This window comes from Carassius gibelio, chromosome B22, assembly GCF_023724105.1.
Source record: "Carassius gibelio isolate Cgi1373 ecotype wild population from Czech Republic chromosome B22, carGib1.2-hapl.c, whole genome shotgun sequence".
Lineage (NCBI taxonomy): Eukaryota > Metazoa > Chordata > Actinopteri > Cypriniformes > Cyprinidae > Carassius > Carassius gibelio.
The window spans coordinates 339,098-356,326 of NC_068417.1; the positions used below are offsets into that span (position 1 = coordinate 339,098).

The 17,229-nt window shown below is 43.8% G+C and overlaps 2 protein-coding genes across 2 annotated transcripts; one reads left to right on the top strand and one right to left on the bottom strand.

The window, feature by feature from the left end:
• Nucleotides 1-3,808: 3,808 nt before the first annotated feature.
• LOC127987557 (ATPase family AAA domain-containing protein 3-like) lies at nt 3,809-11,042 on the bottom strand. The gene is made up of 16 exons (XM_052589925.1): nt 10,730-11,042; nt 10,573-10,649; nt 8,260-8,361; nt 8,118-8,177; nt 7,974-8,043; nt 7,725-7,890; nt 7,531-7,600; nt 6,866-7,021; nt 6,731-6,787; nt 6,532-6,657; nt 6,330-6,454; nt 5,648-5,699; nt 5,472-5,542; nt 5,208-5,375; nt 4,321-4,429; nt 3,809-4,232 (listed from the first exon to the last, which is right to left on the bottom strand). The coding sequence occupies exons 1-16, from the start codon at nt 10,926-10,928 to the stop codon at nt 3,990-3,992; spliced, it is 1,851 nt and encodes a 616-aa protein (XP_052445885.1). The 5' UTR covers nt 10,929-11,042; the 3' UTR covers nt 3,809-3,989.
• Nucleotides 11,043-12,156: 1,114 nt separating this feature from the next.
• On the top strand, nt 12,157-15,749 carry sdhb (succinate dehydrogenase complex, subunit B, iron sulfur (Ip)). Its single transcript, XM_052589926.1, has 8 exons — nt 12,157-12,322; nt 13,672-13,805; nt 13,885-13,970; nt 14,037-14,173; nt 14,854-14,970; nt 15,064-15,165; nt 15,248-15,370; nt 15,444-15,749. Exons 1-8 carry the CDS (start codon nt 12,260-12,262, stop codon nt 15,522-15,524), a joined length of 843 nt encoding a protein of 280 aa, XP_052445886.1. The 5' UTR covers nt 12,157-12,259; the 3' UTR covers nt 15,525-15,749.
• The last annotated feature ends 1,480 nt before the right edge of the window (nt 15,750-17,229 follow it).

Sequence of the window (17,229 nt, forward strand, 5' to 3'; positions counted from 1 at the left end):
AAAACTGTTGGATGTTGTGCTATCAGCTCCTCTGTGGAGGTAGAGCGCTTGATTACAACAGTCTCGACTCTTTTTATCAGGTGCATCTGTTCACATGCTTCCTCACGCAGTACTGGGATGGACGAGTGTCGGGTGATGTAATAGGGTAAGCACACCTGCACTTTGGGTGTGACACACTGAAGACTGGCCACGCTCTCAGGCTTTAATTCAGTTCCACCATACACCGTACAGAATACTCGAAGTCGATTGCAACTAGGCCTGCACGATTCTTGGAAAAATATGAATCACGACTTTTTAGCTTAGAATTGATATCACGATTCTCTACAACGATTTTTTTTCTCATGAAATGTAAATGTTTATTGCACACATGAACCATGACAAAACAAAACAAATTGGAAGTACCAAAAATATTTGTTTTGGCACCTATAGACAGTCCCTCCAGAAAAACGCAGATTTTTTTGTGATTGTTGCGGGCAAAAATCCTTGATTTTGCGGCAGGTTTTCTTAAAAAATGTGATGCAATATGCGGGATATTTTTGCAATCTTATGCTATGAAATTGCGGGAACTTGCAAAAACTGCGCTTTGATGAAAAAGAGAAAAAAAGGTGACCCCCCCAACACCCTGTTCTCACTAGGCTACTACCTTACTGTAAAGAGTAATTTATTATGACTTCCTATGATAAGCAAGCATACTAAATCACAGAATATTTAAGTTCTCATTCTGTTTTATTTCAGACCTTAATTAACACATGCCTCAAACTTACAAAACATTGAGTCAAACAAGTTCTCTAGCTTTACAAAAGGAATATTCAACTACTTCTGTAAAAAGGAATGCAAATAAAATATACACACAAATATACAAATGCAGTTTTACAGGAATTGCAAAGTGCAATCTCTTATTGCAAAGTAAATCATTTTACATACTACTAATATACTTACAACTGTAAGGTTTTGGTACTATTCTGTAAAAAAAAAGTACAATCTTACAACTGTAGAGGTGCATCAACTTCTGAATGAAACTACAACAGTCCACTGTGAAAATGAAAACTAACGGCCTATCATTCGCCATCCTGATCCTCATCCCTCTCTCAAAATAATTTGCCCCCATTGTCATGTAACACCCCGGGTAACTGCTTCGCGCTCTTTTGCGCTTATTTTTGTTGGCAGATGAGAATGATTTGCGTCTTTCACCCTGGTTTCACCGCGGGGTTCACAGATGATGTTCACATCGCGCAATTACGTCACTTCATAAGGTTCCCATTGGGAAATAATGGTGATTTACTTCTATGAAGTAAACGCAACATTTTTCAACTTTCTGCTAATATATATGTATATATTTTTTTTTTGCAACGAAAATTATAATTATGAAATCATTCTACCTCCGCATATTTTGCTTCCTGAAATCGGGATTTTATGCGGCGAAAGTGCGGCGTATTTGAAAAAATGCGACCCCCGCAAAAATATGCGGCCCTTGGCTAATTATGCATTAAATCACGCGATCGCATAATCGCGTTTTTTCGGAGGGACTGTATAGAACATTGCACATCACCACAAGCCTGTAAACATAGAGGCTTCAATGAATAAAGAAGAAACACTCTTTAACCGCTTGCTTTTTGTACAATTAACATTCAACTGGCCATTCAAGTAGGTTACCAAAACTAGAAGTTTAACGCACTGCGCTGAATATGGCCTGAACATGGCTCTAAATAGGCTAACGTTAATTGAAACGTCATTCAACATTCTGAGGTAAAGCATACCTTGCAGATCACCTTGCAAATCACACCAGATTGACCCTGGTCTTCTTGCTTGAATCCAAAATACTTCCACACCACCGAATGTGAGCCTTTTTTCGGAACAAGTTGAGACTGAGTGGTTGGCTGATTCTCGTCAAAAGGACCTGGGTTTTCATCAATATCCATTTAGTTTATTTTGTGAACTACCGCGCTCGCTCGACGAGTGAAACACGAGACTAAAAGGTGCTTTGTCGTTGGCTGAGGGTGAAGCCCTGTGAGAGCGGTCCTTTCAAAATAAAGGCTGATTTTTTTTTTAAATCGAAGTCATTTAAAAATTAAATCGTGAACAGGGTGAATCGAGATCGCGATTTTATAACGATTTATCGTGCAGGCCTAATTGCAACAACACTGATTCATGCAGGGATTGATAAATGTCGAGAGGTATAATTTGAGTCCAATTTAAACTTCACTGTCACATTTCCAATGTCTACTAAAACTGATTTGGCTTTATTCAAATGTGTGCATAATCACATTCAATGAATCAAGTCTAAATAAATTGTTCAGATTAACAAGGCACGAGATTTTCTCGCATAATTAAATTAAAAATTAAATTAAATAAAAAAAGGGTTATTAAATTAAATTAAATTTATGCATTTAGCAGACACTATTATCCAAAGCGACTTACAGTGCATTCAAGCTATCAATTTTTACATATCATGTAAAATAATAATTTTCTTGCATAATTATTGTAATTGTTTGGTCAGACAGTTCATATATTATATATCCACCAGCAGGGACGTGCAAGAGGGGGGTGGAGTGGGGTGCAGAATTTTAAGTGGGCCCATCAGACTCTGTTTACGTGACTGCAGCGCTGCACACGACCGGTGTTGAGCCCAATTCTGACCCCCTGACAAATTATTACCCCCTAGTATTGATAGGTTTAGGAGTAGGTTTGTGGGGGGGGGGTAATATTTTGTCTGGGGGTCAGAATTGGGCTCAACACCGGCACCTGAGCTGCATGAGCGCCCTAGAGAGAGATTTGTCGGGTGAGACGACTAAACATTATCAGAAAAGCTGAGTTTGTGATGTATAACAAAACAATCATCAAGTTTTATGAAATGAATTAAAATCTTCATAAATCTGAGTCTGCCACGTTTAGCCTAAATAATCAGACAGATATAGCCTGGGCTAGCCTACTATTTTTTTGGTAGGCATTAGAATGTGCGACTTATAGTCCAGTGAGACTTGTGTATGTTTTTATCCTCGTCATGACGTATTTTTGGACTGATGTGAATTACACTTAGGTGCGATTTATAGTCCGAAAAATACGGTACATGGCTGCTGATAGTTAGTTTCTGTTCCTCAATACAACTATATAAGCAAAACCCTAACGGCAAAGATGGCGGTTGTGTGCACATGCCCCGCCCCTCCCGCTGGAAAGCCAATCATCTGCTTCTAACAGTCAAGCCGGGAAACACTTAAGCCTATCGTCTGGTTCCACTGACGCATGCGCACAGTTGAGGAACCCTTGTGCATGCGTAGTAAAGGTATAACCTGTGGGGAAAAAGGTGTTTTAAACCTTATTTTGGGGCAAAGTCATCAATGTTTTTCAGCGATTTTTATCATATTTCACTGCTGTTTCTATGTCCCGGTGACCAGTGAAAGTGCAGTTCTGACTCTCTGCCCAATCATTTAGATAGGAGCTGGTGTTGTCATCCTGAAATAGCGTCCCGGAGGCGTTCCCAAGATGGCGGCCGAGTGGCACGACTTGCTGAAGGGACTTTGTTAGAATCCAGCGAGTTCACTTGAACCGGATCTCGGATCAATGGAGAGTCAGAATCATTCCGGTGAGTCGCTCTGTTCGGAAGGAAAAACTGCAGTGGCATTTTAGTCTTTTTGAAACACTGTGTTTTTGACTCAGTTTTATTAATTTGTTTGTTAAACTGATGATAAAATTAATTCATAATCCATTAATTCACACTTAATTTGGCATCTTTCATGTGAAATGATGTACATAGTGTTGGTGAGTTGTTAGTGATCTGGTCGATTCCCTTCAAACTCAAACAGACATCATAAGAAGTGAAAATGGCTTTACTGTCAGCCGTAAAAAGAGTTTCCACTGATCTCATGTGGACTTGTTTCAGTCTCCCAGCGATTATTAACATGAATATCATTATTACAGACTGGTGATCAGTAAACATGTATACAGACAGACGAACAGCAGCTTTAATGACACATGAAGAGACTACACGAGCGTTAAACTGGAGTCCCGTCAGGCTTGCTCCGTTCTGATGGCACTTCCTGTAGAGGGCGGAGCACTTCCTGTGCCTTGAGCGGCGGCGCGGAGGCTTTGGCGGGAATCGTCCGGCCCTCGTTATCCAGAACCCCTTCTCCATGGAGCCAGTCCATCTTCTGCTGGTGCTGTCTCACAGCTTCATCCACCCGCGCATCCATCATGGCCTCGGTCAGTACACCATCCTCAGAGGAGTACGCCGCCGCCTAACACACACACACATTACCCATGAGCCTCTGCGGCACACGCCTCAAGAGCAAATGTTTTGTATGTGTCAGTAACAGAAGAACACACCTGCCAGGCCACTGCCAGTTTGGAGATCTCTCGCCCGGACATTCCCTCCACACGCTTCGCGATCTCTGAACACTTCAGTCCGTAATCAAACTGAGCCAGCTTCATCCTCCTGCGCACACACACACACACACACACACACACACACACACACACACACACAGCGTTTACTTCATACACCTGATGAAACGGTATCTGTTGTGTTAATAATACACTGAAGCTCTCAGCATTACACAGAGATGGAGTATGAGACACATGTAGAGGATTAGAGTTTGTCATTTATCTTCTCTGAACACATGAACCATCTGTCACACACACACACACACACACACACACACTCTCTGAAGTCCAGAGACAGTGTGTTAAAAGAGCAGTGTTAGTTCATATCCGCGGTGTCCCAACACAGCACAGCACACTTTCAGCTTTATCTGGAGTACTAAAGAGTCACTTGTGGTATATTAACTACAGAATAAGTGTGTGAAAATAGAGCACTTTAAATACATCATGGAACTGTACTGTTTTAGGTATGACTGAGTGTGTTCACTGCGTGTGTGTGTACTTGTTTTTCTATTCTGGTGGGGACTTAAACCTGAATACACACAGACTCATGGGGACTCGTGTCACGGTGGGGACCTAAATTGAGGTCCCCACGGGTAAACAAGCTAATAAATGACACAGACTGAAGTTTCTTGAAAATCTAAAAATGCACAAAGTTTCCTGTGAGGGTTAGGGTTAGGTGTAGGGTTGGTGAAGGGCCATAGAATATACAGTTTCTACAGAATAAAAACCATTACACCTATGGGATGAACACACTTTACACAAAAACAAACATGTGAGTGTGTGTGTGTGTGTTTAGGAGTGTGTGAGAGTGTGTGTGTGTGTGTGCTCACTGGCGTCCTCCGGTGGCCGGCTGCAGCACGTATTTGTCGAAGTAGAGTCGTACGAGTCTCTCTCTCTCCTCGAGTCCCGGCAGCATGAAGTTCACGATCTCATCGATTCGGTCGTTTATGGCCCAATCAAACTGCTCCGGCTGATTACTGGCCAGAACCAGCATGAACCTGAAACACACACACACACCACATCAGTATCATGTCAGCCGTGTGTGTGTGTGTGTGTGTGTGTGTGTGTGTGTGTGAGAAAGAGAGTGTGTTTACTTGTTGCTCTGTTCTCCGGTGCGGTACAGGAATGCGTTCAGAGTCGCGCGTAGATCCTCACTGATCCGCTCCTGAAACACACACACACACACGTGTCACATGACTGCAGCACACACACACACACACACACACACACACACAGATACACACACGCAGTGAGGGAGTGTGAGACTCACGGAGGATCTCTTGCGCAGGAATGCATCGGCTTCATCCACAAACAGCAGCAGCCTGGAGAACACACACACACACACACACACACACACACAGGATCATCACTGTCAGTCAGAACTTATCTGGGAAAGATAGAAATGTGTGTCTAATATACAGTAACTTAGTAAACGGTTTATTCTAAGTAATCCACTGTTTTGTAGAAGGGGTCTTCACCTGAGACTCAGAGTCAGATCACAGAGTAATAATGAGTTCATGTTATTTCTACACAGATCGCTCTGATAGTGAATCTGCTGACTCTAGTCATCTCTGTTCTATTATGTTCCAATACTGACCGGTCAGAAATAAACAAACCGCACTTTTCAAGTTTTTTCTCCAAAGTTTGTGCGCCAATAACTCAAGAAGCATTAAAGATTCTAGTTCTTAATAAACACACCGGAGATGCAAATGTTTATTTTCAAACTAGTCCAAAGAATCTTTTCAGTTTTGCAAAGCAAAAACCCTGGCTGACCAATAAGATCTGAGCATTTCATCCCAAGGACAGAGCAGCTGTCACCCAGAAGGTGGACATGTGGCGCTAAAGTTTTCCCTCAGGAGAGTGGAGAGGAAGCAGAGTAACAGTAGCAGTGACAGTGTGGTGTGTGTGTCAGGTGTGTGTGTGTGTGTCAGGTGTGTGTGTGTGTGTCTGACCCGCGGCCGCTGGTGCCTGCCCAGTCGAACACCTTGTGCATCGCGGTCACTCCGTCTCGACCCATCGGGGCCACGTCTCCTCCCGTCATGATGGCGTAATCCATCCCAGAATGCATCGCCAGCTTCTGCTCACAGCCAATCAGAGGCAGTTACACACACGTGTACAGTGATGTGTCTGAACACGCGTGTGCGCGAGCGGTACCTTAGCGAAGAGCGTCTTCCCGGTCCCCGGCGGCCCGTACATCAGGATGTTCCGGTACAGCCCGTGGTTCTGTCGCGTGTTCCTCGTCGCTATGGCGATGTCGCGCACACGCTCCTCCAGCGTCGGCTGCAGGGAGACAGGAAGTGAGATGCGCACACTAACAGGAAGTGTGTGTGGTGAAGGATGAGCAAACACTCACGCTGAGCACGACTCCCTCCAGCGCGTCCTGCGGTTTGCTCTTCAAACGCTTCGCCATCTGAAACGACACATACGTGCGTGATTACCACCGCACTTCCTGTCTGCACAGGAAGTGATCACACCTTGATCGTGGTACCTTGACGGGGTGTTTGAGGGCTTCCACCACAGTGAATCGTGAGGTTTCTCGCACTAGCGAAGGCTTTCCTAGCCGTGCCTCGATGTATCGTCCGGCCACAGCGGTCGCGTTACGAGCGGAATAAACACCGACCGCCAGCAGCGTGAGCCCCGCCACCTGCAGGAGACACGGAGGATTACACACACACACACACACACACACACACACACACCGTCACACACACACACGACCATCACACACACACACACACACACCGCACGTGACCGTCACACACACACACACACGCCAGCAGCGTGAGCCCCGCCACCTGCAGGAGACACGGAGGATTACACACACACACACACACACACACACACAGACGACTGTCTCACACACACACACACACACACACACACACACCGCACACGCCAGCAGCGTGAGCCCCGCCACCTGCAGGAGACACAGAGCATCACACACACACCGTCACACACACACACACACACACCGCACGTGACCGTCACACACACACACACACACACACGCCAGCAGCGTGAGCCCCGCCACCTGCAGGAGACACAGAGCATCACACACACACCGTCACACACCGCCACACACTCACTCACACTCACTCACTCACTCACACACTCACACACGGTCACACACACACACACCATGCTAATGCTTACCGTCGCCGTCACTTTATCCCAGTCCGATACAAACGCACGGAAGCCTTCACCGAACACGGCACCCGCCGTCCTGACACACACACACACACACACACATCAAACCTGACCTGCAGTGTGTTCATGATTCACACACGTGTGTATAGGTGAATGTGTGTGAGACACCTGAATGTCTGTGCTGAGGTGTGTGGTGTTACCGTATGGACTCGAGGACGGTCTGTCTGTGTTCGGCCGCCTTCAGTCGGATCTGTTCGCGGATGATGTCAGCGTTCTCTCTCTCCACCCGCGCGCGAGCTTTAGACTCCGCCTCCACACGCAGCATCTCGTTCTTGTGCCGCAGCTCCATCTCGTGCTCGACGGTCGCTGGTCAAACACACACACAATCACCTTCAGACGCCGGACAACACCAGGTCCAGCTCTTCAGAAGGACACCGGTCAGTCCTCACCTCTCCTCATGGCTTCCTGCTTCTGCACAGACTCTTCCTGTTTGCGCATGTTCTCCACGTTCATCAGTTGCTGTGGAGGAAGGGAGGAGGCGTAAGACACACACGAGTGTGAGAGGAGTGTGAGGAGAGTCTGAAGAAACACACCTGCTGCCGGAGCTGCTCCTCATAGCGCTGTCGTGAGAGCTTGTCTTGATACTGTGCCCTCTGCCAACGAAAGAATCACCTTCATCACCATCACCCTCATCATCATCCTCATCCTCATCAAACACTCAGAAGCGTGACTCACCGCCTGGTGTTGTCTGGTCTCCTCGTTCAGAGTCTTCCTGCGCTCCTCAGCCTGGATACGGATCTGATCACCCTTCAGCTGCTCCACCGCTGCCTCATACTCCTGACACACACACACACACACACACACACAGACACACACACAGACACACACACACACACACACAGACACACACACGCGCACACACAGACACACACAGACACAGAGACACACACACAGACACACACACAGACACACACACAGACACACACACACACAGACACACAGACACATACACACACAGACACACACACACAGACACACACACACACGCGCACACACACGCGCACACACACACACACACACACACACACACAGACACACACACACACACACACACACACACACAGTGTAGCGGTGTAACCTTCTCAGCATTACAGGAAATAAGTTTTAATTCTGTATGTACAAAATGAAGAATAAATAATGTGCCTCTGTTGTGTTTGTGTATGTTTCTATTAATGTATGAGAGTGCTGTAAATCAAATCATTATATATTCATTATATATAATTCTACAATACTACAATGCTGTTTTGTGCTTAAGTACAACTTTTGCATGAAGAGAGTACGTTTGTATTTTTGTATTTGTATTACAACTTTATCTCAGACTCTGTGAGATGAAACATTTCAAAAGGTCAAAACAGTGAGATACAAACAATCTTTCTCATTATTCTTACTTTTTTCTTGCAATTAAAAAGAAAAAGTCTGAATTGTGAAATAAACAGTCACAAATCTGTTTTTATTTTTTACTCTGTGCTGGAAATGGCCTTCCTTTGATAGTTTTATTGTAAATGATTGCATCATATTGTAACATTTAATTAATTTCTTCAAATTGACCATAAATACAGACACTTCATCTGATGTACAATCACAAACTCTGGATTAACGGGATACTTCACCCAAAATTAAAAATTAGACCTAGATCTGTGAACATGCGTATGACAGTTAACATAAACCAGAGATTAGTTTACAATGTTTTTAAATATTATATTTTTCTTACAAAAACACAACGATTTGCTTCGAGAGGCCTTTATTCACCCCCTCTGGGGCTATGAGAGGCACTTTTAATGATGGATGGACTCACTTACTGGTCTTCAAAATCTCAACAGCCATTCACTGCCATTATAAAACCTGGAGGAGCCAGGACATTTCAGCTCTGACTGTCTTTGTCTGAATGAAGAAAGTGATGTTCACTTATGTTTGATTGTGAGTAAATCATGGGCTCATTTTCATTTTTGGGTGAACTGTCCCTTTAAATTGTTCCTCTCATAAATCTGACTGTGTGAACATTTCATCAGCATCAGCATCATTTCTCTTTCTGACAGCTGCTCTCTGTGTGGTGATCTGGACTCAGTGTGGTGATCTGGACTCAGTGTGATGATCTGGACTCTGTGTGGTGATCTGGACTCTGTGTGGTGATCTGGACTCAGTGTGGTGATCTGGACTCTGTGTGGTGATCTGGACTCTGTGTGGTGATCTGGACTCAGTGTGGTGATCTGGACTCAGTGTGATGATCTGGACTCTGTGTGGTGATCTGGACTCTGTGTGGTGATCTGGACTCTGTGTGGTGATCTGGACTCTGTGTGGTGATCTGGACTCTGTGTGTGATCTGGACTCTGTGTGGTGATCTGGACTCAGTGTGATGATCTGGACTCTGTGTGGTGATCTGGACTCTGTGTGGTGATCTGGACTCTGTGTGGTGATCTGGACTCTGTGTGGTGATCTGGACTCTGTGTGGTGATCTGGACTCTGTGTGGTGATCTGGACTCTGTGTGGTGATCTGGACTCAGTGTGGTGATCTGGACTCTGTGTGGTGATCTGGACTCTGTGTGGTGATCTGGACTCTGTGTGGTGATCTGGACTCTGTGTGGTGATCTGGACTCAGTGTGGTGATCTGGACTCAGTGTGATGATCTGGACTCTGTGTGGTGATCTGGACTCTGTGTGTGATCTGGACTCTGTGTGGTGATCTGGACTCTGTGTGGTGATCTGGACTCTGTGTGTGATCTGGACTCTGTGTGGTGATCTGGACTCAGTGTGATGATCTGGACTCTGTGTGGTGATCTGGACTCAGTGTGGTGATGTGGTGATCTGGACTCAGTGTGGTGATCTGGACTCTGTGTGGTGATCTGGACTCTGTGTGATGATCTGGACTCTGTGTGGTGATGTGGTGATCTGGACTCAGTGTGGTGATCTGGACTCTGTGTGGTGATCTGGACTCAGTGTGGTGATCTGGACTCAGTGTGGTGATCTGGACCCCGTGTGACCCGGATCTTACCTTGATTCTGCCCTGGTGCTCCAGCTGCACGGTCTGCTCCTGCATGCGCGCCAGGTCCAGTGCGTCTTTGGCGTGACCTGCGGTCACAGGGGTCACACATCACTATACCAGCTCTGACCTCTGACCTCTGTCCCAGTGCCCTTCACATGATACTCACGCGATCGGTCCAGCTCTTTGGCCGCCTGCGCCGCGCGCTCCAGCCCCGTCGGGTCGAAGTTGCTCCATTTGTCCTTGGGTCTGTCGCCCGAACCGGAACCGGAGCCGCCGGCCGCGGGAGGAGGAGGAGGAGCGGGCGGAACCGGAGCGTCTGGCGGAGTGCCGCTCTGACCTCGACCGAGCCCGAAGAGCCACGACATGATCCACGGACAGACACACACTGATGAACCCGGATCACCGGTCACACACTTCCACTGCACGAGTGTCACGCCGCGCTCTGCGCACGCGCACTGCCCCTCTCGTGCTGCAGCGCCTCGCTGATTGGCTGAAGCGCTCGTCCTTCAGAAGGTCAGGGAGGAGGCCACGCCCCTCGCGGCGTACGGTGGCCCAGAGGCGTCAGCGCGGGTCTTGCGTCAGTCTGCAGCGTCACATGCTATGGTCACATGCGGCATTTGAGCGATTAAAATTAATCAGTATTTTATTATTAACCTATTATTACTTCTAGCTAAACTTCATATCCGCCGTTTATATGATACCACGAATAACACCTCTTCGTTCTTGTGGCATTATTAAAGTATTACAGTACACTTGTGATGGAACTTATTTTACTTCAGCCAGTTTCGAGGCAATATTTCTCATTTTGATGTACTACTAATAATAAAAAGCTATAATTGAACGTTATTAAACGCTAATATAATAAGACCTTATTTTGTTGTTATTTCATAAATTATGTTTTAATAATCATACAATTATGTTTATTAATCTGACAGTTCATATTAAAGAAGCCAAAGTATGTATAAATAATACATATAATAATAAAATGAAATGAAAGCTATATAGACCTATCTGAATCAACAAAAACTAATAAAAAAAATGACAAAACCCCCGTCTCAGAAATTTATTATTCTTTTTTAAATTGTTTTTATGGAATAAAAGGTTTTATTAATCACTGCATGTGCTTAGATAGCCGCTAATTATGTACGTTTATATGGAGACATGAGATGATTTTTCCTGATGAAGTGACGATCTTCAGGTTGTAGTTTTGTGACTGATGAATGTTTATTACTGAAGAGATCTGTGTGACGGAAACAGACAGGCTTATGATTATGAACACAACACAGGAAACTTAACGCCGTGACAAAATAAAAGAGACTTAATTTTCTTTTTTTAATATCAATTAATATATATTAATTTATAAAATATGTATATGCATATATTGTTATTATATAAATGCTATAAATGACAGAAATATAAAATAGTATGATTAAACATTACGAATTATTTCACTGCAGTTAATATAATTATAATATGTATTAAATGCACGTTATGTCTAATGAAGTAAAACACTCGTGAAAATGCTGATTTTCCAGAAGTGGGTAAACTCGTCACTCACGGGCTGTGTGTTAAACCCTAGTGTGCTGCCTGTGTAGTGCAGTCTCAGTAGGCAGCGGGAGCGGGGCGTGTTCTGAGGCGCGTCGCGCGCGGTGCACTGTGGGCTGCTGGAGGAGCGCAGGGTCAGAGTGACGTGATCATGGCGGCGGTGTGTTTCTCCTTGAGCCGCTGCTGCGCCGTGGGTCCCCGAGCCTCGATCACGGTGAGGACAGCACGACATATATATGTGATATTAATATAGATGATCGATAACAGAGGATGAGTTTGACAGAGCCAGACCACTGCGATCATACACAGCTTATTATATCTGCGATCTTTACTGAGGTTATGAAATGACACGCTCATGTTTCTTATTAAACAGTGTTGTTTAAGTCATTATATTGTTACATGTTTAATAGTTTAGCTGTAATATTTCATCAGTGTGTGGATCACGTGACTCATTTAGCTTCTGATTTAAGAGTGTTTTATAGTAACTGTGTTTAAACTTGTGCGCAACATTGGAATATCGCATAAAACTTGCGTTTTTCATAATTAATCGAATTTCTAACCGCGATTACAATTATGAATACAGCAATTGCGTAATCGTTCAAAGCGGCTATTAATCGTCCAAAGGCCAGTTTTTTTTCTTTCTGTGTGTCATCTTAGGGGTTTTTAATTGTGTTAGTTTCAGTATAATATTATACTAACATTAATATTTTTACTGTTTTATCGTTTAAATTAGAAACCAATCATATATAATGTTGACATTTGAGGCTAATACTATAGAAAAGCACTAAAGGTTTTTCAGCTTGTTTATTTTCATATAAAAATACAGCATGTAGTTGCATCAAACAATGGTATAAACATCATTCAGTGTAAATTCTGATTATCGTAATTAATAATCACTATTACAATTTCAAGGGAATAATCGACAGTTATGATTTCTGTCGTAATCGTGCAGCCCTAGTTCTCGTCCAGTGAGACGAAGAGAACTAAATCGTCACTTCCTGTTTCACTTGTGCTAAATATCTCGACGAAATGTGATTTTCTGCAGAAGGAGAAGGCACTGTATGTAATAATTTGTGTATATGATAATGACGAGCTTCAGAACGTGCAGTCGAAACACGGTCATGTTATCTTATTTTCATAGTCTACTGTTTGGTAAAGTAGTTCTGGGACTTAATTATAACGAAGCACTTTAACGAGACTTTAAAAACTAGCATTTCAGATGCTAAGCTATGAGATTGGTCTAGTTTTATTTTGAATCATCACAAAGTCACTTCTTTTTTGATGCGCAGTAAGGAATTTTTCGGTAAAATGTTTCCATCGTAGTTAATGAGCATGTTTTCTTTTCAGGGAAAAACATTTATCCAACTTAGTTGAGTGAATACATTTTTTTATGTGCATTTTTAGAATTTATGCACATCTTGGCGTTTCCATCCAGTGTGTTTTTAAATGCGATATCCCAAATGCTAACAGAAGTAGGTGTATGTAACCAGAGCTAGTGATGTGATGAGGGTGTAGTTCCGCCGGTGGACACTAGAGGTGTGTGTCTGTGTTCTGATTGGTCAGGTGGTGCGCTTCGCTCAGACGGCGGCCGCTGCGGCGGTTCAGCCCAGGATCAAGAAGTTCCAGATCTACCGCTGGGATCCGGATCGCGCCGGAGACAAACCTCGCATGCAGACGTACGACATCGACCTGAACACGTGAGTGGAGCCGTCTGTCCGTCCGCTCTGGAGCCAGGCGCTCTCTAGATCTGCTCTGAGCGTCTGTTGTGTGTTTCAGCTGCGGCCCGATGGTTCTGGACGCGCTCATCAAGATCAAGAACGAGATGGACGGCACGCTGACCTTCAGGCGCTCCTGCAGAGAGGGTGAGCTGACCGTCCGCTTGACCTGTGTCTGATGAGGCTTGGCTTCTGAGACACTTCTGTCTGCAGGAATCTGCGGCTCGTGTGCGATGAACATCAACGGAGGAAACACTCTGGCCTGTCTGAACAAGATCGACACTAACACCAGCAAGGTGACCAAGATCTACCCGCTGCCGCACATGTATGTGGTCAAAGACCTGGTGCCCGTGAGTATCCCGCTGCACACTAACACACATCTCCAGAACTGAGTCTCCGTCTCATCTCTTTACAGTCCTTCCACCCATACGCCAAAACAAATACACTAATTATTACCATTTAGTGATATCAGGGGATAGCGAACACTCCTCAGTGTAAAATATTATATTGTGATAAATATTGTTAAGGGTGTGCAATATATATTTAGACACTATATTGTCTAATTTTACAAATATAGTAGTCAGCTGTATCGATAAAGTATCGAGATATCATTTTTTTAACAAATATTTGTCACCCCTAGCTTCAAGCGAGTCGCGCAGTTTCCTTCCAATTTTGGCACATAACCATTATATCAAACCTTGCTGTTGTTTTATGGGAATATTTAGGGTATATTTGTACAAACAGACAACAAAACACTGTGTGAGTCACAATTATACATTTATCTTTTATGCCAAAAATCATTAGGATATTAAGATCATGTTCATGAAGATCTTTAGTAGATTTAAAAACGTAATGTTTGATCAGTAATATGCATTGCTAAGAGCTTCATCTGAACAGCTTTAAAGATGATTTTCTCAGTATGTAGATGTGTTCGCTCCCTCAGATCTCAGACTGTTGTCCCTGGTTGTTTCTGACTCTGTGGTGATTGGTTTATGGCCGGTCCTGGTGTGATCGTGTCTGTCTCCTGCAGGACATGAGTAACTTCTACGCTCAGTACAAGTCCATCGAGCCCTTCCTGAAGAAGAAGGACGAGTCCAGACAGGGACAGGAGCAGTACCTGCAGAGCGTGGAGGACCGGCAGAAGCTGGTAACACACACACACACACACACACACACGACAGGGCTCACGAGTGTGTGTGTGTGAGTGTGTGTGTGACCTGTGTGTGTGTGTCTCCGTCAGGACGGTCTGTACGAGTGTATCCTGTGCGCCTGCTGCAGCACCAGCTGTCCCAGCTACTGGTGGAACGGAGACAAGTATCTGGGTCCAGCCGTCCTCATGCAGGTGAGGAGATGAGCCTGATCACACACACACACACACACACACACACACACTCCTCCTGACGCTGTGTGTCTGTCTGGAGCAGGCGTACCGCTGGATGATCGACTCTCGGGACGATTACACCGAGGAGAGGCTCTCGCAGCTGCAGGACCCCTTCTCTCTGTACCGCTGTCACACCATCATGAACTGCACCAGGACCTGTCCCAAGGTCAGACGCACGCCTCCATCAGGCCTCGCTCAGATCATATCAGTGTGTTCCTCACCTGCTTCTCCTCCCGCAGGGTCTGAATCCAGGCAAAGCCATCGCTGAGATCAAGAAGATGATGGCCTCCTACAAACAGAAGAAGACGGCGTCCGCGTGAACACCAGGCTCCATCATCATCATCATCATCAGATGAAGAGCGAGAGCGTATTATCACTCCATGGACACACACACACGGACGTATGAAGGGTTCTCTGTTAGATCTTCAGATCTGCTGTATATTAGAGTAATGCATGTCTTCATTTCTACATTACCAAGTGTTTTCCTCAAGTCTCATTAAGAGTCTTCCTCATCTTACAGTGATAATAAAGTGATTATAAACTCACGTTCTGGGAATGGTCCTTTTCAAACACATTTGAGTCGTATTTCCAGCTTTTATAAATAATAATAGTAATTAGTGTTTTTATAAACACTTATGAAGGAGGCCAAAGCTTTTCTTTTACTATCCAATACAGTTCTTACCTAAAAATGTAAAATTACAAATTTTATTGGGGCATTAACAAAGTGTTTTTAATTCAATACCATACCTAAGTACATTTTTCATGCATCTGCGCTTACTTTGGGAAACTTTACTTCATATCATACTTTTTTTAATCCACTATATTTAACAGAAACATGGAACTGAAGAAATAAACTGGGGATGTGATGAAACTGATTTTCAAACTAACAAACAGACATCTGAGAAATGTGCTTTATAAGTGCTTTATATCGTGTGTTTGGTTTTCTAAAGATAAATTAGAGTCATATTCACGGTTTGGGATGAGGTTTCACGTTCCTGTGGGCTGGACACGGGGAGGGGCCATGGGCGGGGCTTTGAGTGGTGGGCGGAGTCAGAGGCGGGGCGACTCTGGAACTTCAGACACGCTGAGATCTGAGCATCACTCCAGGAATAAAGGACTGATTTACAGGTGGGCAGATTCTTTCTAAAAGCTCTATAAGTGTATTCAGTGTAAACATCTGTCCTCAAAGGGAGTGTGGTAAGTGAAATGTGTGTCTTCATGACTTAAATGAGTTCAGTCAGTCCATGTGTTACTAAAAACCGTTAATGTGGGTTAAAATGGTAATACATTTTTAATTATTAACTATATTTAATATTAAATTAAAACTTTGATTTACATGAAAAATATGTTTTATGGTGCGTTGTCAGAGGACATCTGATATGTGGTGATGAACTAGTTACATGTAACACAATTACTAACTTTAATTACAATATAAAGATCACCATAATCTGTTATCAATAAAACGTGTGTTGCTCTGAAAAATGAGAAAGCAATGTTTCACAAGTTTAGGACACATAACTGTTTTATCTCCTGTTCTGAAATTATTTATTTATATGATTTATTTTTTAAGATTAACAGTTTTTCCCCAATGCATTATTAGATTCCAGTGTTTCCTGTCGATTTGATTTCCAAAACAGTATCATATCTACTAAACTACAACCTGTGATTTTAATGGTTTTTAACCTCAATCTCAAAGCAAAAAAGAGGCACTAAAGTCAGAATGTTTTCCGTGCTTTAAAATGAAATGTTTTATGATCATAATTCAAGTGATGAAGGATTTCCTGAACCCTGCATGCTTTAAATGCTTCACAATCATTAACAGCTGGAATCATTCGTTACAAGTTTAGAAAAGTAGTAAGTTACATTAATAAATTAACTGAAATAGTTACTCTACTTGTTTTATCAAGTATCATGGTGGAGTATAGTAAGACAGTACAACAAACATTCACTGCGATTCATCAACGCTTTTTTCATTCTTTCTTTCATTTATAGCGAAGTATTTCCAAGAATAATTTCAGGCACTAT